Raw genomic sequence first — 26,732 nt, forward strand, 5'->3', positions numbered from 1 at the left:
AATCGGAACTGGGGATGTGCAAGAAGTCTATAATTGAAGGAGCACAAGGATCTTGCAGGATTAAATGGCTGGAGGAGGTAGTAGGGATTGGAAGGGGTGATGCCATGGAAGGGTTTGAAAACGCATTGCTGGATCAGGATTTAGGTCAGCAAGCAGTGTTGATGGATGGTGGAATGATGTGTTAGGTTACAGGTGACAGAGTTGTTGAGAAGGTTCAAATTTACAGAGGGTAGAAGGCCAGTTCAAGTAGTAAGTGGTGTCCAGAACTAATAACGGCTTGGATAAAGGTTATAGTTACAGGTGACAAATTAAATCTTGCTTCGAGAAGCATGGGTTGTAAGGGATAGCCAGCATGAATTTGTGAAAGGAAAATCATGATTAACTTTATTGGGTTATATGAACTAACAGAGAAAGTTGAAGAAGGTAGTACATATATAGACTTTCAAGAGACATTTGACAGGATACCTCATAACAGCCTAAGTTGGAAAATAGGAGTGGCGTTGAAAGGATGATGGGATCTTGGGTGCAAAATTGGCTAAAGGATAGAGTGGTGGTGAATGAATATAAATTTCTCACCAGTCAGAATAAAACAGGGCTTTCCCAAGGTGCTTTTCTTACAAATAAATAAATGACTTAGTCTTGATTGTTAGGGAGAGTACAATTTCAATGTTTGCAAATGATCCAAAACTTGTCAATGTAGTAATATTGAGCATGATATTAGCAGGCTTCAGGAAGACATTGACAGGTAAAATGGGCACACGCGTGGCAGGTGCATTTAATACAGGTAAGTGTGAAGTGATCCACTTTGTAAACAGTTTAATCTTGATGACGTTATTTTGAGAGGGGAGGGGAGTTCAAGAGCTGAGTGCTTGGGGATGAATATTCACAAATTTTTGAAGGTGGCACTGTAAATTGGTAAAGCGATTAAGAGAACACACTTGGACTCTTGGCTTTGTGAATTCTGGCATTGAGTAGAAAAAACAGGAAATCATGCTAAACCTTAACAAGACTCTGGTTAGGCCTCAGCTGGAATATACAGTTCTGGGCATCCCACTATAGGAAGGTTTGTCAAGACCCTGGAAACGGGGCAGAGGAGATTTCACAGAATGGTACCAGGGATGAGGGACTATGTGGAGATAATTGGAAAAGCTGGGATTATTCTTCTTAGAGACCTGAGAGGTGCATTCAGAATTGAGGAGTTTTGATAGAATAAATGGCAAGAAACTTTTTTCTCTGGCAAATGAGGGTGTACACAGTAAGAAGTTTAACAACACCAGGTTAAAGTCCAACAGGTTTATTTGGTAGCAAAAGCCACACAAGCTTTCGGAGCTCCAAGCCCCTTCTTCAGGTGAGTGGGAATTCTGTTCACAAACAGAGCATATAAAGACACAAACTCAATTTGATTGAGTTTGTGTCTTTATATGCTCTGTTTGTGAACAGAATTCCCACTCACCTGAAGAAGGGGCTTGGAGCTCCGAAAGCTTGTGTGGCTTTTGCTACCAAATAAGCCTGTTGGACTTTAACCTGGTGTTGTTAAACTTCTTACTGTGTTTACCCCAGTCCAACGCCGGCATCTCCACAAAATGAGGGTGTAACCAGAGGTCATAGGTTTAAAATGATTATGAAAGGAACTGGAGGAAATTACAGGAAATTTCTTTACACAAAGAGCTGTTAAGATCTGGAATGCACTATCTGAAAGGGTGGTAGAATTGGATTCTGTCAGAACCTTTTAGAAGATAATTGGACATGTACTTAAAGAGAACTAATTTGCAGCATTGTGGAGGAGAAAGCTGGGGTGTAAATCTAAATTTCCAAGAGCAGCAGAGGCATAATTGGCTGGATGCTTTCCTGTAAGATGCTTTAATCCATTATCCTATAAATTGAGTCAAGGATGTTCATGAGCAGTATTACAAACATGAACGCATGTGGTGATGATATGGGATTTGGAAGTCAGCACAGGAATCGGATAGGATGACAAAGTTTAAAGTTTATTTATCAGTCATATGTAGGCTTACATTAACACAGCAATGAAGTTACTGTGAAAATCCCCTATTCGTTGCGTTCCGGCACCTGTTCAGGTACACTGAGGGAGAATTTAGCATGCCCATTGCACCTAACCAGCACGTCTTTCAAACTGTGGGAGGAAACTAGAGCACCCGGAGGAAACCAACACAGACACAGGGTGAACGTACAGACTCCACATAGACACTGACCCTAGCCAAGAATTGAACCCAAGTCTCTTGCACTGTGAGGCAGCAGTGCTAGCCACTGTGCTACAGTGCCACCCCTATTGCAACGGTTCAACCAAAGAAGGTGCTTTGGGAGAGTTGAATTCAGTGATTAGCAAATGGAGATTTTTGTAAAGCACTGTAGGTAATGGCTTTGGTCCTCCTAGTACACATTTGGAAGAAATTTCCACTTATCCAATATTGGATGTCAGACCAGCAGCTTGACAAATCGGAGACCCTGGAAGGATCAAGAGAGCTGGTGGTGAGGTAGAACTGGGTGTCATCAGTGCGTACAAGTGGAACATGACATTGTGTTTTCAAATTTGTTGGCAAGGGGCAGCATCTAGATGCAAAAAATGAAGGGACTAAAGATAGACCTTTGGGTGACTCCCAATAATATGATACAGGAATTGAAAAATAAGCCATTGCAGGAGATTTTGTAGCTACAACTATAGAGGTAAGGTTAAATAACAGCACAGATTGTGGAACAATATATCATGTTTAAAATTATGAAAGGATGGCACTGGGTAAATAGAAGGAGATTGTTTCCAGTGGTTCTGGGGTCAGAGTGCATGGGTCAAGAATGAGGAGACATTAATGCAAGATTAAATAGAAGAGATTTAGAACATAAAACTTGAGGAACATCTTCATAATGAGTTGTGAAGCTGTGGAAATCACTTCTGAGGTTGGTGATGAAGGCAGAAACTATGTCAAGATTCAGTTGGACAGTTGCATGAAGGAAAAAAAAGGATATGAGAACAAGGCTGGTAAATGTGATTAGAACTATTTGCTTACTTGGAGAGCAAACTCGAACACATTGTTTGACTGGCCTGATTCTGTTTTGTAATTTATATGTATTTCTGTGCATCATCTTGCCTGAGAACTGATGTCTGTCCTTGGTTCCAAGTCATTTCCTGATTTTCAAGTTATTGTTATTTCAGTCTTCCAGACGCTATCAGTCAATGTTGCAGGAGAGGAAGAAACTTCCAGCATTTCATGAAAGAGAAGCAATCTTAGCTTTACTGAACAAGGCCCAGGTGCTGGTAGTGAGTGGTATGACGGGGTAAGTTTAAGCAGAGTGTATATGGGAATTGACAGAATTTAATGCTGGCACCATTATTTGAATATTTGTGCAATTTCTCATAGTCAAGTATAGACAATGTATAAGTAATAATACTGTCCATTAACTATAACAGATTGAAACCTGATCTGTAAGTTGACAACATAAAAGGGTGCAAATTAAATTGAGCTCCACTGGAGAAACTTGAATGTTCCCAATATGATGGAACATGTTTAACTTAGCATGGATGGATGCATTTGCCCCAACACTCGAAGCTCTGTATATTCTGGGACAAAGCAGTCTGCTTGATCAACCCATCCGCCACCGGTGTACCCTGGTCACAGAGTGTACAAACTATAGAGTGCACTACAGCAACATACCAAGGCCTCCTAAACAGCCTGTTCCAAAATCACAGTCTCTGCTACTAAGACTGACAAGGGCAACAGGTATGTTGGACAGCAGGCACATTGGACAGCAGACACTGCCTCCAAGACCCCCCAGGCAAGTCGCACACCATCCAGACTTGGACCTATATTGCAATTCCTTTTTTTCAGCTGGATCAAAATCCTGGAATCTCTTACCAGCAGCACTCTAGGAGCACCAACACTAGGGGGGGAATTTTACCATTTTGAGCCTCAGTGCCGAATCTAGGCGTCAAATAGATCCGCGCCTGGAATCCTCTTTGCAGCGCGCCCATATGCGTTTGGCTGGCTCCGGACCGATTCGCGCTGTGGGCGGGGCTTAGTGCTGGCGGACTGAATGGAGCTCTGAACTGCGCATGCGCAGTTCAAAAAAAAAGCTGACAGAGCGCGCCCAGGCTCCAAAAAAAAGCAGAAAGCGGAGAGTGCGGCTCTTTGACGTTCATCCTCTGGTCGGGGTGGGGATGCGGGGGGGGGGGGGGGGGGGGGGGGTAAAGAGGGGGTGTGACGTATCATCCCCTGGAGGCGGGGGGAGAGGGGGTGTGACGTATCATCCCCTGGGGAGGCGGGGGGGAGAGCGGGTGTGACGTATCATCCCCTGGGGGAGGGGGTAGGTCAGCTCCCAGTCTGCGGCCGATCCCTCCTGCCGGAGTGGACGTGTGGCCATGCCATCCCACGAAACCTTCAGGATGAAGCGATTCCTCGCTAAGAAGATGAAGCAGAACCCGCTGAGTCTACAGAGTAAAGGGATACACCATCACTGGTACACTACCAGCCACAACCATCTCTCCCGTTCTCTTGCCCCTGCAGGGAAGATTAATATGTGGCTGGTAGTGTACCAGTGATGGTGCCAGGAGGGATCGGCCGCAGACTGGCAGCCGACCGCAACTCCTCTGCCCCGCCCGCCCCCGACCAGAGGATGACCTGGGTCAGAGAGCCGTTACAGTCTCTGACCCCGCTCTTCGGAGGCTGCAGCGGCAACTTCAGACTTTTATTTTGCAGGTCGGTAACAGCGGGGACGTGGATTGGGCCAGAAGACGGTATAGTGGGATTTGGCGGTAGGGTTGGGCGCGCGGTTCATTAAGTCAATTTAAATGCATGCTAATGCATTTAAATCGTCGCGCCGCCCGATTCGGGCGCGGGCCGGACCCATGCCGAATCGGGTGTCAGTAAAGGTGCGATCTGCTCGGATTCGGGTGCAGATCACGTTAAAGGCCCGACGCCCAACTTTACCGCCATTTCGCGCCCATATCAGTCCCTGGATTGAAGCTGTTCAAGAAGACCGTTCACCACCACCAACTCCTTGGACAGAAAATAAATGCTTGCTTTGCTAATGACACCCATAATCAACAAATAATTTCTTAATAACCTTAAATGACTGATGGTGATCAATAAATCTCATTAAATAAGCCTTGTTGGTTCTTAATTAGATGTCAAGAGATTAACTACATGTAGCTGTGAGCCAATGCAACTTCAAATGGAGCAGATCAGACAATAATTCATCAAGTTTTTAAAACAAAACATCAACATTTTATACTTGTTTCAAGTTTCAGCCTCTGCTATTGATTCTCTTCCCCAGTACTCACTTTTTTATTTGAAATATTTAGAATTGGGTATTGGAAAGTATTTGGAGCTGGAGGCTGATTGGAATATTAGCTGTTTAATTTTTAATGAATTGTTCAGAATTCAAATAACTATTTTTTGGCTCTTTGTTGAAGGATTAATTTTCCAAAAAGTACACAAATTTAGACTTGGAAGTTATTCCTTCAATTAACCAATGGATTAACAGAGTTTCCAGTTTCTTAAAGCCTCATTCAGTTGTTCAAGTATAAAGAGGGAGGAAGGGATTTATTTTGTATTTCCACGGTCTTGAAAAGTTTGACAGATATGCAAATAAGTTATTTTTGAAATTCCTTAGGTGTGGAAAGACGACTCAGATTCCTCAGTTTATCCTGGATGACTCTCTCAGTGGTCCTCCAGCAATGGTCGCCAACATCATATGTACTCAGCCTCGGAGGATTTCTGCTATTTCTGTCGCTGAACGTGTAGCCAAAGAACGGATTGAGAGGCTAGGAGGAAGTGTAGGATATCAGATTCGACTTGAAAGTGTGAAGGTTGGTATATATTTATCAAATAAGTAATATTTTCAGTGTTATCCCAAACGATTTTAGAATTTCTTTTGGTGCAAGGTGGAGTGAATAATATCAGTTAACCTTTGATACAAAGAGAGCAATTCAAATGCTAACTCACCTCCTGACTCTCCAAAACATGTCCAGCTTCTGCAACGCACAAGTTAGGAGTGCAAGGGAATACTCTCCACTTGCCTGGATGAGTACAGCTCCAACAACAGTCAAAAAGCTCAACACCATCAGGTCAAAGCAACCTGCCTGACATGGCACCCCATCCACCGCTACCATACTGATGCACAGTGGCAGCAGTGTGCGCCAACTACAAGATGCAGCAGCTCACCAGGTTCCTTCGACAGCACCTTCCAAACCCGTGACCTCTATGTAGAAAGACAAGGACAGCAGGTGCATGGGAACACCACCACCTGCAAGTTTCGCTCCAAGTCACAAACCATCCTAATTTGGAACTATAATCGCTGCTCCTTCACTGTCACTGAATCAAAATCCTGGAACTCTCTTCCTAACAATACTGTGGATGTTACTACAACACATGGACTGCAGCAGTTCAGGAAGGCAACATGCCACCACCTTCCTGATGGCAATTGAGGAGGGGCACTAACCATTTTGATCTCCATGCAACCCCTGAGAGACCTCAAAATATTTTTTTCTCTATCTTCAATATTCTTGATTTATTTTGAATCAATAATCCAGGTTTTTCTTACCTACACACTACTTAACCTATCATATAATTCAGTGAAGGTTACTCCTGAACTGTTGCCTTTCTGGACTATCAAGGTTAAACCACTATAATTTTTCCTCATCCATTATGCCCTCATGGTTAGGCATAATCTCTGTAGACTTGCATTATATTGTTTTAGCTATGATTGTATCTGTTTTACCATGCCACTTTGGTCATTGAAAGTATATCTAAATTATGTCAACATCTCTATCCAAGACCTGTGCTAATTCAGTTCCATACATTTTACATAATAAAAGCAAATTTACTGCGGATGCTGGAATCTGAAACCGAAAGAGAAAATGCTGGAAAATCTCAGCAGGTCAGGCAGCATCTGTAAGGACAGAAAAGAGCTGACGTTTCGAGTACAGGTGACCCTTTCTCAAAGCTAAAAGGCATAGGAATTGGGCGATATCAATCTCAACATCGAATTCAACAACTTCAGATGATTAGCTTACCCTCCGATTTCGGCTTCATAGCCTTTGGCCATTCGCACCCTTTATTCTCTCTATGGACTGCCATTAGCAGCCTTTCCCCTTGTTTTTGTGGCTATGACTCATGTTTCATTCCCTCAACCTGCAGTATAAATATCTCCCACTATCTATGCCTTTTAGCTTTGACAAAGGGTCATAAATGTCCTGGAGCATAAACGTCAGCTCTTTTCTCTCCTTACAGATGCTGCCAGACCGGCTGAGATTTTCCAGCATTTTCTCTTTTGGTTCCATACATTTTACAGTTTTGTCCCAAATACCAATATTTTTGTAGTACTTTACGTGTTATTGATATTTATCTGCTTTTGATTTTCTCAGGTGCAATATCAATGTTAATTCTTCTGTAACACTCTTGCTACATTCTTTTGCTGCTCAACCTTGATTTTGCACTTTCAACAAATATGATCAGAATATAGTTTAAGTTTATTTATTAAAAATTAGAATCCAAGCAGTGATCCTTCTGAAATTGCACTCAACATTCTCATGTTTCCCGTGTTTATTATGATATCTCCTGAGTTCTATTTTTTTAAAAACCCAAAAAGCTGGAATCACTCAACAGGTGTAACATCTGTGGGGAAACAGAGTTAACATTTCAGGTTGTGACCTTTCATCAGAACTGTTCTGATGGAGAGCCACGATCTGAAATGAACTGTGCTGAAGAAATGTTTGGACCTGAAACATTAACGCTGTTTCTCTCTCCACAGATGCTGCCAGACCTGCTGGGTATTTCCAGCACTTTTTTTGTTTTTATTTCAGATTTCTAGCATCTCTGATATTTTGGGTTCATGTTTATTTTAGCTAGCCTCTTACCTATTTTCATGTTCTACCCTGGATTCCTGTGGTTTTTTAAAAATCTTTTTCACGTGTAAATTTGGACAAAATATTAATAATTCTGCATAATCACTTATTTAGGAGTGTGCTATTTTTATTCAGTGGAGATGCTTTATCAGCAATATTTCCCAGTTGATATGGTTATTCCCTCATTCTTTTGAACTTGTTTTCTTTTACATGCACGTGCATACAGAGACACTAATAATACTTGGGCTTTCTACTCTTTAATCTCGTATGCACTGTGTATCTTAGAAACTTATTTATTGTATTTATATTTTCAGTCCTCCTCAACTCGGTTGCTTTACTGCACTACAGGATTGCTGCTCAGACGACTGGAGGCAGATCCAGATCTTCAAGGCGTGTCTCATGTTATTGTAGATGAAGTGCATGAAAGAACAGAGGAAAGGTAATCCTATTTTTCATTTGGACGAGCTTATTATGAATTTCAATACAACACAATGTTAGTGCAAGAAGCCATCAAAGTAGAAAAGAATTTGGGAACGGTGATCAGCTTGTATTTTAAGGCAATTAATTGTATTCGAGGGAAAAGAGAGCAAGACTGAAAGAAAGCAAGGGGTTCTGTCATGAAGTCACAGAAAGATTAAAATAGTGATTACAGATTTGAGACAGTAGTGATTGTAGGGAGGGAACTGTGTGTGCATGAGAACACATTTAGAGTTGAGAAAGAATAGAAGGAATTTCAGAAGAGCAACAGTGATGATAATGGAATAAACAAAAGTGAGGAGAATAATTGCAATAGATCAAAACAGAGCTTACAACCTTCAGTGCAGAAACATGTTTTCACTTGTGGAAGAGACCAAAACAAGGGGCCTTGGATGTAAAATAATGACCAATAAATCCAGTAGGGAATTCAGAAGGAATGACTTCATGCCCAGTGATAAGAATGTGGATAAAGGCAAAATACTGCAGATGCTGAAAGTTGAAACAAAAACAGAAAATGCTGGAGAGATTCAGCAGGTCTGACGGCGTCTGTGGAGAGAGAATAGAGCCAACGTTTTGAGTATGGATGACCCTTCATCAGAACTCAGAACCTCCAGGTTCTCCATGATCTGCACATATTGCCACAGTTCCCAAATGTCCCAGTTCTGGTCAGTCAAGGCTCTTGCCTGAATCCAATATGATAATGTCAGGAACACCACCTGACCTGGTGAGAAGCACCTTGTGAAGTGCCCATTCCAATGTTCCTGATTCCCACACAGTTCCTTCTTGCATAGTACAAGCATGAACAGGATTCTAGCTGCAACTGATTCACTTATAGTTTGATGAAACAATTAGATTTTAATCCTTTTCCATGTTGTCACATTGGTCTCATAATTGATCATATTCATTTATTGAAATAGTTCAGAAAAATAAATGCAGTATATGTTTAATACTATTTCACTGCTCATGAAGGATTATTAGTAGTTCAATTCCGGCCTCAGGTGACTGTGTGGCGTTTGCATATTCTCCCCACGTCTGCGTGGGTTTCCTCCAGGTGCTCCGGTTTCCTCCCACAGTCCAATGAAGTATAATATCTATAAGCTTGAAAGGTGAATTGAAATACAGCAGACAGTTTGTCAATAATACAAGAACTTTTATCGGATATCTTTCAATAATGGTACACATTGGTACCAACGACATAGGTAAGAGAAGGGACGGGGATATAAAACAGGAATTTCGGGAGCTGGGCTGGAAGCTGAGAGCCAAGACAAAACATGTGGTCATCTCTGGTACGTTGCCGGTGCCACGTGATAGCGAGTTGAGGAACAGGGAGAGAGTGCAGTTAAACATGTGGTTGCAGGGATGGTGTAGTAGGGAGGGTTTCAGATACGTGGATAATTGGAACACATTCTGGGGAAGGTGAGACCTGTACAAACAGGACGGGGTGCACCTGAACCAGAGGGGCACCAATATCCTGGGAGGAAAATTTGATACGGCTCTTCAGGGGGGTTTAAACTAATTTGTCAGGGGAGTGGGAAAAGGAGTTGTAGTCCAGAAGTCAGTGTTGAGGTTGGTGAGGTATTGGGGAAAGTATCAGGGTCAAGGGTGGGTACCGGTAGACAGGAAGGTGGGTTGAAGTGTGTCTACTTCAATGCAAGGAGCATCCGGAACAAGGTAGATGAACTTGGGGCGTGGATTGGTACTTGGGACTACGATGTTGTGGCCATTACGGAGACGTGGGTAGAACAAAGACAGGAATGGTTGTTGGACGTTCCGGGGTATAGATGTTTCAGTAAGTGTAGGGAAGCTGGTAAAAGAGGTGGAGGAGTAGCATTGTTAATCAAGGATAGTTTAACGGCTGCGGAAAGGCACTTCGAGGGGGATCTGCACACTGAGGTAATATGGGCTGAGGTTAGAAATAGGAAAGGAGCGGTCACGTTGTTAGGAGTTTACTATAGGCCCCCAAATAGTAATAGAGATGTGGAGGAAGAAATTGCTAAGCAGATTATGGATATGTGTGGGGGTCACAGGGTAGTTGTAATGGGGGACTTTAACTTTCCAAATATTGATTGGAACCTTTGTAGGTCAAATAGTTCGGATGGGGCAGTTTTTGTGCATTGTGTGCAGGAGGGTTTCCTGACACAATATGTGAATAGGCCGACAAGAGGTGAGGCCACATTGGATTTGGTACTGGAAAATGAATCGGGCCAAGTGTTAGATTTGGTTGTGGGAGAGCACTTTGGAGATAGTGACCACAATTCGGTGTCTTTTGTTATTGCAATGGAGAGGGATAGGGCCGTACGGCAGGCAAGGTTTACAATTGGGGGAGAGGTAATTATGATGCGATTAGGCAAGAATTAGGGGGCATAAGTTGGGAACAGAAACTGTCAGGGAAAGGCACTAATGAAAAGTGGAACTTTTTCAAGGAACAAATACTGGGTGTCCTTGATAGGTATGTCCCTGTCAGGCAGGGAGGAACTGGCAGAGTGAGGGAACCATGGTTCACGAAAGAGGTGGAATGTCTTGTGAAAAAGAAGAGGGAAGCTTATGTAGGGATGAGGAAACAAGGTTCAGATGGCTTGATTGAGGGTTACAAGTTAGCAAGGAACGAGCTGAAAAAGGGGCTTTGGAGAGCTAGGAGGGGACATGAGAAGTCCTTGGCGGGTCGGATCAAGGAAAACCCCAAGGCTTTTTACTCTTATGTGAGGAATAAAAGAATGACCAGGGTGAGGTTAGGGCCGGTCAAGGACAGTAGTGGGAACTTGTGTATGGAGTCAGTAGAGATAGGCGAGGTGATGAATGAATACTTTTCTTCAGTGTTCACCAAGGACAGGGGCCGTGTTTTTGAGGAAGAGAAGGTGTTACAGGCTAATAGGCTGGAGGAAATAGATGTTCGGAGGGAGGATGTCCTGGCAGTTTTGAATAAACTGAAGGTCGATAAGTCCCCTGGGCCTGATGAAATATATCCTAGGATTCTTTGGGAGGCAAGGGATGAGATTGCAGAGCCTTTGGCTTTGATCTTTGGGTCCTCGCTGTCCACGGGGATGATGCCAGAGGACTGGAGAATGGCGAATGTTGTTCCTCTGTTTAAGAAAGGGAATAGAAATTACCCTGGTAATTATAGACCGGTTAGTCTTACTTCGGTGGTTGGTAAATTGATGGAAAAGGTCCTTGGGGATGGGATTTACGACCATTTAGAAAGATACGGATTAATCCGGGATAGTCAGCACGGATTCGTGAAGGGCAAGTTGTGCCTCACAAATTTGATTGAATTTTTTGAGGAGGTAACTAAGTGTGTTGATGAAGGTCAGGCAGTTGATGTCATATACATGGATTTTAGTAAGGCGTTTGATAAGGTCCCCCATGGTCGGCTTATGATGAAAGTGAGGAGGTGTGGGATAGAGGGAAAGTTGGCCGATTGGATAGGTAACTGGCTATCTGATCGAAGACAGAGGTTGGTGGTGGATGGAAAATTTTCGGATTGGAGGCAGGTTGCTAGCGGAGTGCCACAGGGATCAGTGCTTGGTCCTCTGCTATTTGTGATTTTTATTAATGACTCAGAGGAGGGGGCTGAAGGGTGGATCAGTAAATTTGCTGATGACACCAAGATTGGTGGAGTAGTGGATGAGGTGGAGGGCTGTTGTAGGCTGCAAAGAGACATAGATAGGATGCAAAGCTGGGCTGAAAAATGGCAAATGGAGTTTAACCCTGATAAATGTGAGGTGATTCATTTTGGTAGAACTAATTTAAATGTGGATTACAGGGTCAAAGGTAGGATTCTGAAGACTGTGGAGGAACAGAGAGATCTTGGGGTCCATATCCACAGATCTCTAAAGGTTGCCACTCAAGTAGATAGAGCTGTGAAGAAGGCCTATAGTGTGTTAGCTTTTATTAACAGGGTGTTGGAGTTTAAGAGCCGTGGGGTTACGCTGCAACTGTACAGGACCTTGGTGAGACCACATTTGGAATATTGTGTGCAGTTCTGGTCACCTCACTATAAGAAGGATGTGGAAGCGCTGGAAAGAGTGCAAAGGAGATTTACCAGGATGCTGCCTGGTTTGGAGGGTAGGTCTTATGAGGAAAGGTTGCGGGAGCTAGGGCTGTTCTCTCTGGAGCGGAGGAGGCTGAGGGGAGACTTAATAGAGGTTTATAAAATGATGAAGGGGATAGATAGAGTGAACGTTCAAAGACTATTTCCTCGGGTGGATGGAGCTATTACAAGGTGGCATAACTATAGGGTTCATGGTTGGAGATATAGGAAGGATATCAGAGGTAGGTTCTTTACACAGAGAGTGGTTGGGGTGTGGAATGGACTGCCTGCAGTGATAGTGGAGTCAGACACTTTAGGAACATTTAAGCGCTTATTGGATAGGCACATGGAGCACTCCAGGATGATAGGAAGTGGGAAAGCTTGATCTTGGTTTCAGATAAAGCTCGGAACAACATCGTGGGCCGAAGGGCCTGCTCTGTGCTGTACTGTTCTATGTTCTAATGACTTGTGTATTAGAGAAAGCCTTGCTCTACTTCTAGCTCTCCTGATATTCTTGCATGTGTTCCCCAGGAGAATGGCAGACTCCTGATCTTAGCTAGGATATTGGGTACAGAAGGAAGGGTGGGCACATTCCTTGCACCAAAGCCAGAATGAGTAGCAGGAAACCTGGATCAACAGGGAACGCTATTTTGGACCTAACATAGATTTCAGCATATTAACAACATGGAAATGGGAAAAGTGCAGGAAAATGGTGTTGATCTTATTGAATGGCAGAGTGGGCTCAAAAGGTATAATGGCTTACTCCTGTTCATTTTTCTTATGGTTTTAAATTCTTATGGAATAAAAGAGTAAAATTGCAAAATTATTGATTTTGTTTTAACATTCAAGGTAGATGAAATGATCCTGGTCAAAAAAGAACATTAGAATCATATATTCAGCCTATCGAGTCTGTACTGACTCTGACAGAGCATCTTACCCAGGCCCTCTTTTTCCCCGTCCTATCCCTGTAACCCCATGGCTAATTCATCTAATCTATACATCTTGGGACACTAAGGGGCAATTTAGCATGGCCAGTCCACCTAACCTGCATATCTTTGGACTGTGGAAGGAAACCTGAGCACCAGGAGGAAACCCACGCAGACACAGGGAGAATGTTGCACAGTCACCCGGGTCCCTGGTGTTTTGAGGCAGCAGTGCTAACCACTGCCCCACCGTGCTGCCCAAATAGGTTTATGACAAAGCTCTTTATCTCCACCCTGTGGAGGTAACATAAAATACTATTCTGCATTTTCAAGTTTTTTACTTCAGCGTGTTCATGATAGATGTTCATGTTTGCAAATTGGGCTGAACCTTTTTAAACCCCATAAGGTGTTCAGTTTCCACGGAATCGTCATTGATCAATCATGAAGAGCTTGTGAAGACTGGTTCACTTAAGGATATCGTTTGACCTTGGTAACTTTATTGCATTTGTCCCTCCTATCCGATGTAGTTGTTCTCTGGTCATGACACAGTAGAACATTCAATGTTCCTTTTGGGCCTCTCCCCTGTTGTTTACTTCCATTGCATTAACTTCATTTGGTTCAGTTTCTGTAACCTGTGAAATGCTGTCTTCCCCTGCCCTCAAACCCAATCACTTAAAAGGGATGCACCTTGCTGACTCATCCAATAGCATGGTGTAGGTATAGTGATGACATTGAGCTCCATTTTCCTCTACCAGCACTCTATTTACTTGTCCAACATCAAGTTATTAATGAACAAGAACTTTCTCCAACTTAACATTGACAAAATTAAAGCTATCCTATTTAGTTCCTGACTCGAACTCCGTACCCTTATCTTTGGTTGTATCTAACTCTCTGGTTGCTTTTCAGTTTAAACACGATGACATGCAGCTTCTGCATTCTAATATAAAAGCCAAATACTCAGATGCTAAAAATCTGGAATAAAAACAGGAAGTGCTGCATAAACTCAGCAAGTCTGGAAGCACCTGTGGAGAGAGTAACAGACTTTTTGAGGCTGTATGACTCTTCTGTTGTGTCCAAATGCAGCACCACCTGGACAGTTTCCAGGCTTGGGCTGACAAGTGGCAAATAACATTCGTGCCACACAAGTGCCAGGCAATAACCACCTCCAACAAGAGACAACTTAACATCATGCCTTGACTATTGCTAAATCCCTCACTATCAACATCTGGAGATTACCATTGAACAAAAATTGAACTGGACCAGCCATATAAATATTGTGGCTACAAGAGCAGGTCAGAGACTGGGAATTCTATAGTGAGTAACTCTCCTAAAGCCTGTCCACCATTCATAAGCCACAAGTCAGGATTGTGATGGAACATTCTCCACTTATCTGGATGAGTGCAGCTCCAACATTACTCAAGAAGTTTGACACCAACAAGGACAAAGCAGCCTGCTTGATTGGCTCACCATCCTGACTTGGGAATATATTGCCGTTCCTGTACCTTCGCTGGATCAAAATCCTAGAACTCCCTTCCTAACAGCCCCTCCCTACCTACACCACATGGATTGCAGTGGTTCAAGAAGGCAGCTCACCACCACCACCTTCTGAAGAGCATTTGGGGATGGATGATGAATGCTGGCCTAGCCAGCGACACTCGCTTCCTGTAAATTATTGAAACAAACTTATCTGCATCTGCTTGGGTCGATTTCTTTTCCATGTTCAGGAGGCATTTATTTTGCCTTTCTGGATTATAGTTGGATAACTTGTGCGATAGATTTTGGTCAGGCTCCACCTGGTGTTCTGCTTTCGTTTTTCGGCAAAGCCCTTAGAAGTGTGCAGCAGAGATTCACCAGAATGAAAGCAGATTTAGAGGGTTAAGTTATGAGGACAGTTTGTATAAACCCAAAATTTAGGAGATTAAGGGATGATCTGATTGCGATGCTTAAAATGTTAAAAGGATTGATCATTTTTGGTCTGGATATTAAGAACAAAGGAACATAATCTTAAAATGAAAGGCAAACAATTTGAATGGTGAAATTAGGAAGCATGTTTTTCACAGAAGGATGGTATAATTTTGGAACTTTCTTCCCCACCCCTGAAAGGATAAAGGGGCAAATTAAATTTTCACGACTGAAATTGATGGATTTTTTTTTTAAGTAGGCCTATTAAGTGATTTGAACATGGCAGGAAAATGGAATGGAAGTGCAGATCTGCCATCTTCTAATTCATGGGTTCTCAACTGTGAGTCTGTGATGAGATCTCAAGGGGTCTGCCGACAGTTTAGCCTATTGTGGTCTCCTTCCTGCCGATTTTCAGTGTTTGCATTGCGAGTGGATGATCTCACAAAAATGACTATTTGATGAACAGATGGCTATGAAGGGAGTTTGTGAAAGAAATCTGTGTAAAGAAGATATCCCCAAGCTATGGGAGATGAAGCAGATGATTACGTGATCTGGGTGAATTGAAGCCAGATGTGTCTTTGGACCATATGGGGGTTTTTTCTTTCCATTAGAAGATAGGGTTGACAGGTCCAGGGAGGGGAACTGCATAGCAATGCAGATTCAGCTTGTTTAAGAAACACACAATCCCTGGCTGGGCAGGCCAGAGTACATTTAGAGACAATGAATATTCCTCAGAAGAATGTTGCTCCGCTCCAGCAACACATTTCTCATTTATTAAGTGCAACAGAATAATAAATGTAAATGTTTAACTGTTTAACTAATTTTACAGAAAAATACTTCTGCTGTGTTGCAGGGAGATGGTGTAATATTTATATGGTGAGTTTGAGAACCCATGTCCTAATTTAGTGGTGGACCAAGTCTGAGAGGCTAACTGGCCTCCTGTTTCTAACATTTTATAGTGAGGTGCTTCGTTAGAAATAGTGTAGAATAACATGAATGAATATCTTGTTTCTTTATGTTAATTATTGGACTTTTTGACATACCTAATAACATGAACATATGAGAAAGATGGCTATGAAAATCTTTTGCCACATATTGACCTGAAAAATATTTTTATAATTCACTGGTATGTCTTGTTATTTGTGGTCTATTGCTATTGAAGTAATAATGAAGTGATTGAAATTTCAACATCGTCATGAATTTTTAGAAATAACCCTTAAGATGAATCTTCCATGTTTGTGGAGAGAATTGGCTGTTCTGATAAGTAGTTACACAGTTATGTTCTGTTTTCAAAGTCAACTATTATAATTACAATTGTTACAATACTGGAGGAGGCCATTCAGTCATTGCGCCTGCACCAGCTATCCAAAGGAGCAATTCACCTATTGCCAATTCCCCTGCCTTCTCCCCATAACCTTCCACGTTCTTCCTTTTCAGATAACAGTTTGACTGCCTCGATTGAACCTGCCTCCATCACCCTCTGTGTGAAAAAGTTTTTCCTCATAGCGTTTCTGTTTCTTTTGCCAATTACTTTAAATCTGTGTCCTCTCATTCTCGATCCTTCCACGAGTGGCAACAGTTTCTCCCTATCTACTCTGTCCAGACCCCTCATGATTTTGAATGCCTCAATCACATTTCCTTTCAGCCTTCTCTTCCCCAAGGAAAATATTATAGTTCAGTGTTTGTATGTATATATTTAAGCTTGAACTTGAATGTATATTTGTTGTATTGTAGTGACTTCTTGATGTTGGTGCTGAAGGATCTAATAATGGCTCGACATGACCTGCGCATTGTTCTGATGAGCGCAACTCTGAATGCACAGCTATTCACAGAATACTTCAATTCTTGCCCTAGTATTCATATTCCAGGTAGGAACTGATCTATTTAATGTATATATTTGCTTTAAAGTCCCTTCTCTTGTCTAAAGTTGCAGGAGTACCAGATCCTTGAATAATACAATATGTGAATTATTTGTTTAATTCAAGAGTGTGCTGCAAATAGGCAAGATCCAGCGTTCTAGGTCTTCTCTCTGTTTTGCTTGCACGGTCAGAATTTGACGAATGCCATTCCCAGAAGATAAACACCCCACACCATGAGCAACATAAAATTCAGCCATTCAATAAAAACAAAGATGGGACAGAATGATGAAAAGCAAATTATTCCGTGTATTCTTGTGGTCATTAGCATTGCTCAAGGCCACAGAGCAGATTCTACATTGCTTAAAAATATATAAATCAAACAGAAAATTATTATAAGAAGCTACTTTTACTGTACATACAAAAAAACTATAGATTTGGTTTAAAATGAAAGATGCATGTAGTAAATTGAAATATGATGTGGAGATGCCGGTGTTGGACTGGGCGGGGCACAGTAAGAAGTCTCACAACACCAGGTTAAAGTCCCAACAGGTTTATTTGGTAGCACGAGCTTTCAGAGCGCCTCTCCTTCATCAGGTGAGTGGAGAGTTGGGTTCACAAACAGGGCATATATAGACACACTCAATTGCAAGATAATGGTTGGATTGCGATTCTTTACAGGTAATCAAGTCTTTAAATGTACAGACAATGCGAGTGGAGAGAGGGATAATGACAGGTTAAAGAGGTGTGTATTGTCTCAAGCCAGGACAGTTAGTAGGAGTTTGCAAGCCCAGGCCAGGAAGCCCCTAACCAGCACATCTTTTGGACTGTGGGAAGAAACCGGAGTACCAGGAGGAAATCCACGCAGTCACAGGGAGAACGTGCAGACTCCGCACAAACAGTGACTCAAGCCGGGAACTGAACCCGGGTCCCTGGAGCTGTGAGGCAGCAATGCTAACCACTGTGTTGGGGAGATGAGACAAGATTAAGAGGAAGCTTTTAGATTTGGAGATAATGGGCATTTAGAATGTCAGATCTCAAGTATGGGGCACAATGACTAGTCTCTGCCACCTAATGAGGTGTACCATTCACAGAAAACATGCTTTTGCAAATACGGGATGCAAATGGGAACATAGAGATGGAGAAGAGAAAAACTGAGGCACATTTAAGGAGGGATTAGAATTAGACTACCAGAATTAGTGATTGGAAAGCAACTGACGGAGTATGACAACATTTCAGGATAGGTGATTGAAGGAAGGAAAAATGCATAGATATGAGAGCAGGTTAGGCACTTGGAACTAGGACTTCCTCTCATCCAAAAACACCAACTTGAAGTGATTGGGCCAAATAATCCTGCTTCGAAATTCAGCATAAATTTGGCAACATGTATAATTATAACTGGATTCAAGTAAATTTGTTTAAAGGAATATTTTCGGAAAACCTTCCAAAGATATATCAAGAACCTTTTGATACCAAATTCATGAGACAAAATAAATATACACTGGATGATTGTTAGTTCCATTCTTGTGATATATTTATTAGTCACAAGTAGGCTTGCATTGACACTGCAATGAAGTTACTGTGAAAATCCCCGAGTCGCCACACTCTGGTGCCTGCTTGGGTACTGAGGGAGAATTTAACATGGCCAATGCACCTAACCAGCACATCTTTCAAACTGTGGGAGGAAACCCACGCAAGCACAGGGAGAACGTGCAGACTCCACACAGTGACCAAGCCAGAAATCAAACCAGTGCTGTGAGGCAGCAGTGCTAACCACCGTGCCACCCCCGATACTTCATTCACTCATTTCTTGGAACACTATGATGCCTAGGAATAATACAGGATGACTAAGTGCTGGACAAAGATTCCAGTGTTTTAATGTCAGCTGTGTACACTTGCCACTGAGCTTATTGAGTCTGGTGGATTTGAGCACAAAATCCAGGCTGCAACTCCAATGGAAATTGTGGGAGTTGCTCACTGCAGATAAAATCTGAGTACAACACTGCCCAGAGGCTGCTCTTTTATACTTTTTATTTTCTAAAACTGTGGATGTAAAGACGCGTATGGCAAATGCCAACCTTTCCTGGGTTCTTATTTTAAAAGATATTTCAATAATTTGAGTTCAAAGCTTCTGTGACATTGAGAGCAAAAAATAATTTGGCACCTTGATGTAAAAGTCTAAATTAGATAACTAGATGAAAGTAAACACAAGTATTACTGAAAAAAGGCACATGTTGAAACTTTTCATCTTGCACTCATTCGAACAGTTCACAAGAATACCAAATGTAAAGGGAACACCAATTTATACTTCATGTGAAGAGAGTGCTGATTGGTTGTCATGCTTCATGAGAAGTTGTTATGCTTCATGTGAACTGTTTTGCGCTGCTACAAGTGGCATTCACTACTTACAAGATGTTGTCCTCAAACCACAAAGACATTCTGTCTACCACGCAAACCAGTAATGTGGAATATGAATTTCAGTGCTGGTGTGATGCTAGGTATGTAGACTGTACATCCCAAAACTGGCAGATTATATCAAACAACATGTCCCTTCACCTATTCAACAGCACCCAACAAGCCTATGCTTGCCACACTCAAAACACAGTGTCTAACATTAGATGTGATTGTGTGTTTGGATAACATTTGCTAAACAATCCTGAGTGTGCCAAGAATTATGCTGACAACCAATTTAAGATCACAATGTGACGCATTAACAGTGCTAGAAACTACATAAATTACACAGGGACATGTTTGTTGCAGACAGAACATGTATGCACGTTGCACATGTTTCAATTAAACAAAATAAGTGACAGCCATTCTCTGGTTCATTACTCGGGGCAATGCCTTGACCAATCAGTCAACCTGCCTGGTTTGAATTTAAACAAAGCTTGGCAGTTAATTATCTGTCAACAATTAACTGGTGCATTTTCCATGGTGAAGCGTCTATCATTCAGAGTCCACTTGCCAACCAATCAGCTCTCTTCTAATGAAGTATCAATCGTTGTCCCCTTTGCATTTGGTAGTCTTGCAAAATGTCTTGCTGAGTGCAAGAAGAAAAGGTTTGACGTGACTTTTTTCCAACAATTAAATTCTGTACTACTGAACGGCTATTTGTGAACATACTTAATTTTATCATTCTGGTGTTTTAGGACATACATTTCCAGTAGATCAATATTTCTTGGAGGATGCACTTACAATGACTAGGTAAGTTGTTTACATTGCATCAATACGTGGCATAAGTGACTACCATAAAATTAAGTGATTGTGAACTACATTTTCTTTTAAAGTCTACCACAGACTGTAATTGTAAATTGAATTTGAAAGAATTGAGCTGTGATTTTAGGGAATTCGGGCACATCATTCAGCCATTTTGCTTGCATATCTACACTGGATGATGTCTATGTTTGGGCATAGATCAGGAATTCTATGATTCATATTAATGCATCTACATTTCTTCTCATGGTGGTTTCTCTCCATGCTAGCTGGACCCTCCGAAGAGGTAACCACAGGATCTGCTTTCTGTTCTCACATGATTAACACCGCTATTATCAAGCTGATCCTATGTTATAGCAAGAACCCTTCCAATAAAGCAAAAACAGTAAATAGACTTTCGACTGTTTGTAGGTCAATGAACTTTATATACATGCACAAAAACAAATAAAATGTTTTCCAAAACCCCAATTTCTTAACCATATTCTGATACTAAAATTTTGACAGCCTTGGAATTGGACTGGGATATTCTAGCAATGACTGAAAAATGGCTATGGGAGGGACAGGACTGGCAGCTCAATGTTCCAGGGTACAGATGCGCTAGGAAAGATAGAACAGGAGGTAAGAGAGAGGGAAAATTGCACTTTTGATTAGGGAAAACATCATGGCCGTACTGAGAGGGGATATATCCGAGGGTTCGGCCACTGAGTCAATATGGGTAGAACTGAGAAATAAGAAGGGGGAAATCACTTTGATAGGGTTGTACTATAGGCCCCCAAATAGTCGGCGGGAAATTGAGGAGCAAATATGTAAGGAGATGACAGATAGCTCCAAGAAAAATAGGGTGGTAATAGTCGGAGATTTTAACTTTCCCAGCATTGACTGGGACAGCCATAATATTAGTGGGTTGGATGGAGAGAAATTTGTTGTGTATTCAGGAGGAATTTCTCATTCAGTATGTGGATGGCCCGACTAGAGAGGGGGCAAAACTTGAGTAAGGGAGGACAGGTGACAGAAGTGTTAGTGAGGGATCACTTTGGGACCAGTGACCATAATTCTATTAGTTTTAAGATATCTATGGAGAATGATAGGTCTAGCCCAAAAGTTAAAATTCTAAATTGGGGCAAGGCCAATTTTGATAGTATCAGGCAGGAACTTTCAAAAGTTAATTGGGGGAGTCTGTGGGAAGGCAAAGGGACGTCTGGTAAGTGGCAGGCTTTCAAAAGTGTGTTAAGCAGGGTTCAGGGTAAGCACATTCCTCTCAGAGTGAAGGGCAAGGCTGGCAGAAGTAGGGAACCCTGGATGACTCGGGATTTTGAGGGCCTGGTCAAGAAGAAGAAAGAGGCACATGACATGCATAGGCAGCTGGGATCAAGTGAATCCCTTGAAGAGTATAGGGGGTGTAGGAGTAGAGTTAAGAGAGAAATCAGGAGGGCAAAAAGGGACACGAGATTGTTTTGGCAGACAAGGCAAAGGAGAATCCAAAGAGCTTCTACAAATACATAAAGGCCAAAAGAGTAACAAGGGAGAGAGTAGGGCCTTTTAAGGATCAACAAGGTCATCTATGTGTGGATCCACAAGGGATGGGTGAGATCCTAAATGAATATTTCTCATCCGTATTTACTGTTGAGATAAGCATGGATGTTAGGGAACTTGGGAAAATAGTGATGTCTTGAGGAGTGTACGTATTACAGAGAAAGAGGTGCTGGAAGTCTTAAAGCGCATCAAGATAGATAAATCCCCGGGACCTGATGAAGTGTATCCCAGGACATTGTGGGAGGCTAGGGAGGAAATTGCAGAGATGTTTGAATCATCGACAGTCACAGGTGAGGCGCCTGAAGATTGCAGAGTGGCAAATGTTATGCCTTTGTTTAAAAAGGGCTTCAGGGAAAAGCCTGGGAACTACAGGCCAGTGAGCCTCACATCTGTGGTGGGTAAGTTGTTGGAAAGTATTTTGAGAGACAGGATCTACAGGCATTTAGAGAGGCAACTACGGAGCTGGGTCCACTGTTATTTGTCATTTATATTAATGATTTGGATGAGAATATAGGAGGCATGGTTAGTAAGTTTGCAGATGATACCAAGATTGGTGGCATAGTGGACAGTGAAGAAAATTATCTCCGATTGCAACAGGATCTTGATCAATTGGGCCAGTGGGCTGACGAATGGCAGATGGAGTTTAATTTAGATAAATGCAAGGTGATGCATTTTGGTAGATTGAACCAGGGTGGGACTTACTCAGTTAATGGTAGGGCGTTGGGGACAGTTACAGAGCAAATAGATCTACGGGTACATGTTCACAGCTCCTTGAAAATGGAGTCACAGGTGGACAGAGTGGTGAAGAAGGCATTCAGCATGCTTGGTTTCATCGGTCAGAACATTGAATACAGGAGTTGGGACGTCTTGTTGAAGTTGTACAAGACATTGATAAGGCCACACTTGGAATACTGTGTACAATTCTGGTCACCTTATTATAGAAAGGATATTATTAAACTAGAAAGAGTGCAGAAAAGATTTACTATGATGCTATCCAGACTTGATGGTTTGAGTTATAAGGGGAGGCTGGATAGACTGAGACTTTTTTCTCTGGAGCATAGAAGGCTGAGGGGTGATCTTATAGAGGTCTATAAAATAATGAGGGGCACAGATCAATATCTTTTCCCAAAAGTAGGGGAGTCTAAAACTAGAGGGCATAGGTTTAAGGTGAGAGGGGAGAGATACAAAAGTGTCCAGAGGGGCAATTTTTTCACACACAGGGTGGTGATTGTCTGGAACAAGCTGCCAGAGGTAGTAGTAGAGGCGGGTACAATTTTGTCTTTTAAAAAGCATTTAGACGGTTACATGGGTAAGAGGGATAAGGGCCAAATGTGGGCAATTGTGATTAGCTTTGGGGTTTTAAAAAAGAAAAGGGCGGCATTGACGAGTTGGGCCAAAGGGCCTGTTTCCATGCAGTAAACCTCTATGACTCTAAGTGCATGCATATTTCAGTGTGGCCTGGCATTGATTTCATTTCCTGGGGAGAGATCAAACTAATTTGAAGTCGTGTATCCTCTGATGTAAACTCCTACAACATTTATTCCAGATACGTTTTGGAAGATAAAAGCCCCTATGCACGAACTGGGAAACCGAACCAATATGCTGACGCCTGGGGAGCTAAAGGTAAAAATAACTGGAATTCAGTGGAATTGTTTGAGGAGCAGCTAAGATCTTTACATCTTCAAGATTCACCATCAATCAAAGACAGCATCCCAGACCAGCATCTTACTGTTAGTCAACTGATGGTCCGATACAAAGGTAGGCTGCTATACTGAAAAAAGCACCATTTTTCTGCATGTGATTGTTGAAGAAAATGACTGAATATTGTCCTTACAACCTTAGGAATTGGACTTGAATCCAGTAAGAATATGAAACTATAATCTCCACTTCCCCAAGTCTTGATGGCATCCTTGGTCAAAGTAGTTTGGGCAACATTGGCCGAATTGCTCGTGAATATGTGGCATCACAAGTTTGCAGTCTTACTTAGTGACCCAGAGGTGTAGATGTGTACTTAGTGACCTCCCCCATCCATACAACCCTCCAAAATCTCTGCATTTCTCCAGTTCTGACCTCTTGTGCATCCCCAATTTCCTTTGCTCTACCATTGGCAGTTGTGCCTTCAGCTACTTTGACCTACAGCTCTTGAATTTCCTCCCTAAACCTTTCCACCTCTTTTTAAGATGCTCCTTAAAACCATCTCTTTGACCAAGCCTTTGGTCACATGTTCTAATATTTCCTTATATGACTGTCTCATTATGTTCCGAGGAAGCTTTAGAGATATTTTTTTTTCATTCAAAGTTCGAATAAATGCAAGATGCTATTGTTGCAGTTGTCAGTGTTTCTCTGCTGTTAAAGGTGAGGTGCATTGTTTGGACATGTGGAGTTTAGGTCAACTAACTTGCTCAAGGGCAACCTATGTCTGTATTGTGCCATAATGTCACTGACCAGGACATGTACATTGCAAACACCAGGAGGAAAAGTTGTTCCATAGAGAAGTGCTGTCATTCATCAGGAAAGTATTTACAGGTGTTTTCTTTTAAAGATTGATGGTTCTAATTAACAAACATGAACATTCATCTATTCACTTCCTCAACTACAGTTGATTGAGATGGTTTTATCAAGGATCCATGGCTATCCAGAACATTAGCTTCCCCAAATGGACAGATAAGGAACGCAATGCAATCCCATCGTATTGTCTGCATGCTCTGAAGCTTTTAACACATTGACCACACTATCCTTCTCCATTGCCACTCCTCCAGTGGTTGGTTCAGCTGGAATCCTCGCGCTTAATTCAACTCGTAGCTGATTGTAACAAGAACATTTCCAAAAATGAATTTTGTTCTGACCCTCACTCCATTACCACCAGGGAGTCAAAGGAAACTGACTTCAAATGAGCAGCTTTAACACGATCAAGGAGCTCAGCCTATTTTGTGATTTGCACTGTTAAGCACTTTATGTTTCAGGTTGGTTGCATGAAATTCATGTCAGCAGATACAGCTTTTTTTTTCTATGTGTACACTATAATCAACAGTAATTAATCATACATTTAACAGCAGCACATGTGGTCAACTCTTGAGTTCAGCGAATTTCACAGTTAACCATCTGGAGCTCAAGGTTTCTGTGTTCTGAAGCCTGATGCAGCAGTTACTCCTTTTTCTATATCTATTTTACAATCCTGTTATGTTTCAGCATTCAACATTTCTATCAATTTCAAATTTTAAACATCCTGATTGTTCTGCCAATCAAATTTTTGGTCTGAACGTTGCATCAGAAATTTATGAGCTATCAGACCTTCTAATACTTGCTACTTTTCCACCACATTAGTCCTTATCCCTTTATAATTATAACCCTTTCCTTCCACCTTCATCTATACAGATGGGGCGGCAGTGGTTAGCACTGCTGGCTCACAGCACCAGGGACCTGGGTTCGATTCCCAGCTTGGGTCACTGTCTGCAGAATCTGCACGTTCTCCCCGTGTCTGCGTGGGTTTCCTCTGGGTGCTCCAGTTTCCTCCCACAGTCCAAAAGATGTGCTGGTTAGGTGCATTGGCCATGTTAAATTCTCTCTCAATGTACCCGAACTGGCACCGGAGTGTGGCAATTAGGGGATTTTCATAGTAACTTCATTGCAGTGTTAATGTAAGCCTACTTGTGACAATAATAAATAAACTTTAAACTACCTAACTATCATAAAAAATCTGATTTTTCCTGCATGCTGTGAAGTGTAAAGAGGAATAGACTTCTTTAGGCCAAGTCTGTGCCATGTTCATTCTCATGACTTTGTTGGATTCCTCTGGCAATGTATCCTAAGATCCAGGTAGGCTTCACATTGCTGCTGACACTGTGCTCTTGTTTCAATGAACTGCCCACCAGTGTTCCTAGATCACCTGGTGTCCAATAACCTGGAGCAAATTAGTTTATCTTTATTCTCTCCTCCTACCTCCCAGCTGATTTCCAATCCATGTCAGCAGGTTACCTCCAATTTTGAGTTCTAATGTTTGCTAATAATCTCTTGTGTAGACTCTTAACAAATGCTTTCTGGGAGTCCATATAGCTAGCTTCAAGAGACACACTCTCCTTTCCACCATGTTACTGACTGACCTCAAATAGTTTGGTTATATTAGTTAGACAAGACACATCAACTCACTCTCTCCCTCTCTCTTGACCAGTTGATATTTGTGAAAGTGTTCAGCCATTGTTCCTGATTATAGATTCCAGTAAAATTCCCACAATTTGATGTTAAAAATGATGATGAAAGAACCTGTTCTTTCCTGCCTTTATTAAATAATGGAGTGACAAGTGCAACTTCTCAATTTAACCTGAAGTTGCTGAAAGCACAATATTTAAAACAAATATGAAGAAATCAATCAAAGGAGGCTAAAATGCCAATAGCAGCTTTCATTTATATAGTACCTTGAACTTGATGTGAATATCACATGAGGACTGCTGAGCACAAATGCTAAATAAATAAAAGCAAATTACTGCGGATGCTGGAATCTGAAACCAAAAGAGAAAATGCTGGAAAATCTCAGCAGGTTTGGCAGCATCTGTAAGGAAAGAAAAGAGCTGACGTTTTGAGTCCAGATGACCCTTTATCAAAGCACAAATGCTAATTTCTTGCATGGCTTGATTAGCAACCAGGTATTTACATTAAACAGTCTTCTGGCTAATGGGTTCACATGGCTAATGTGAAACTCCAGTCCACAGTTCCGATCTCTCAAATTAATGCTGACTGAAATAGCAATTGCTGGAAGAGGTTACAGAGCACAAGAGATACTAGGATTAATGCTTCATCAGACTAGAATTCGGCACCAAACATAAAAAGACTTAGACGAGATGTCCAAAACTATGTTTGAAAATTTAAGTTTTAAGGAAGTGAAGAAAGACCTTGCACTCTTTTTTTCTGACCTTGGGAAAACTTGAAGCACTTTACAGCCAATGAAG

At 41.9% G+C, this 26,732-nt stretch overlaps 1 protein-coding gene across 3 annotated transcripts in view; it reads left to right on the top strand.

Annotated features, from left to right (window-relative positions):
• dhx57 (DEAH (Asp-Glu-Ala-Asp/His) box polypeptide 57) overlaps positions 1–26,732 on the top strand; it is a 79,438-nt gene that overhangs the window by 19,959 nt on the left and 32,747 nt on the right. For all 3 annotated transcript variants that reach the window (XM_078230190.1, XM_078230191.1, XM_078230192.1), the window contains 6 exons: positions 3,170–3,291; positions 5,626–5,821; positions 8,173–8,297; positions 16,922–17,055; positions 20,193–20,247; positions 23,336–23,547. In XM_078230190.1, coding sequence (XP_078086316.1) covers positions 3,170–3,291; positions 5,626–5,821; positions 8,173–8,297; positions 16,922–17,055; positions 20,193–20,247; positions 23,336–23,547 — 844 coding nt within the window. The remainder of the gene's footprint in view (positions 1–3,169; positions 3,292–5,625; positions 5,822–8,172; positions 8,298–16,921; positions 17,056–20,192; positions 20,248–23,335; positions 23,548–26,732) is intronic.

The sequence above is a fragment of the Mustelus asterias genome, chromosome 15 (genome assembly GCF_964213995.1).
Source record: "Mustelus asterias chromosome 15, sMusAst1.hap1.1, whole genome shotgun sequence".
NCBI lineage: Eukaryota > Metazoa > Chordata > Chondrichthyes > Carcharhiniformes > Triakidae > Mustelus > Mustelus asterias.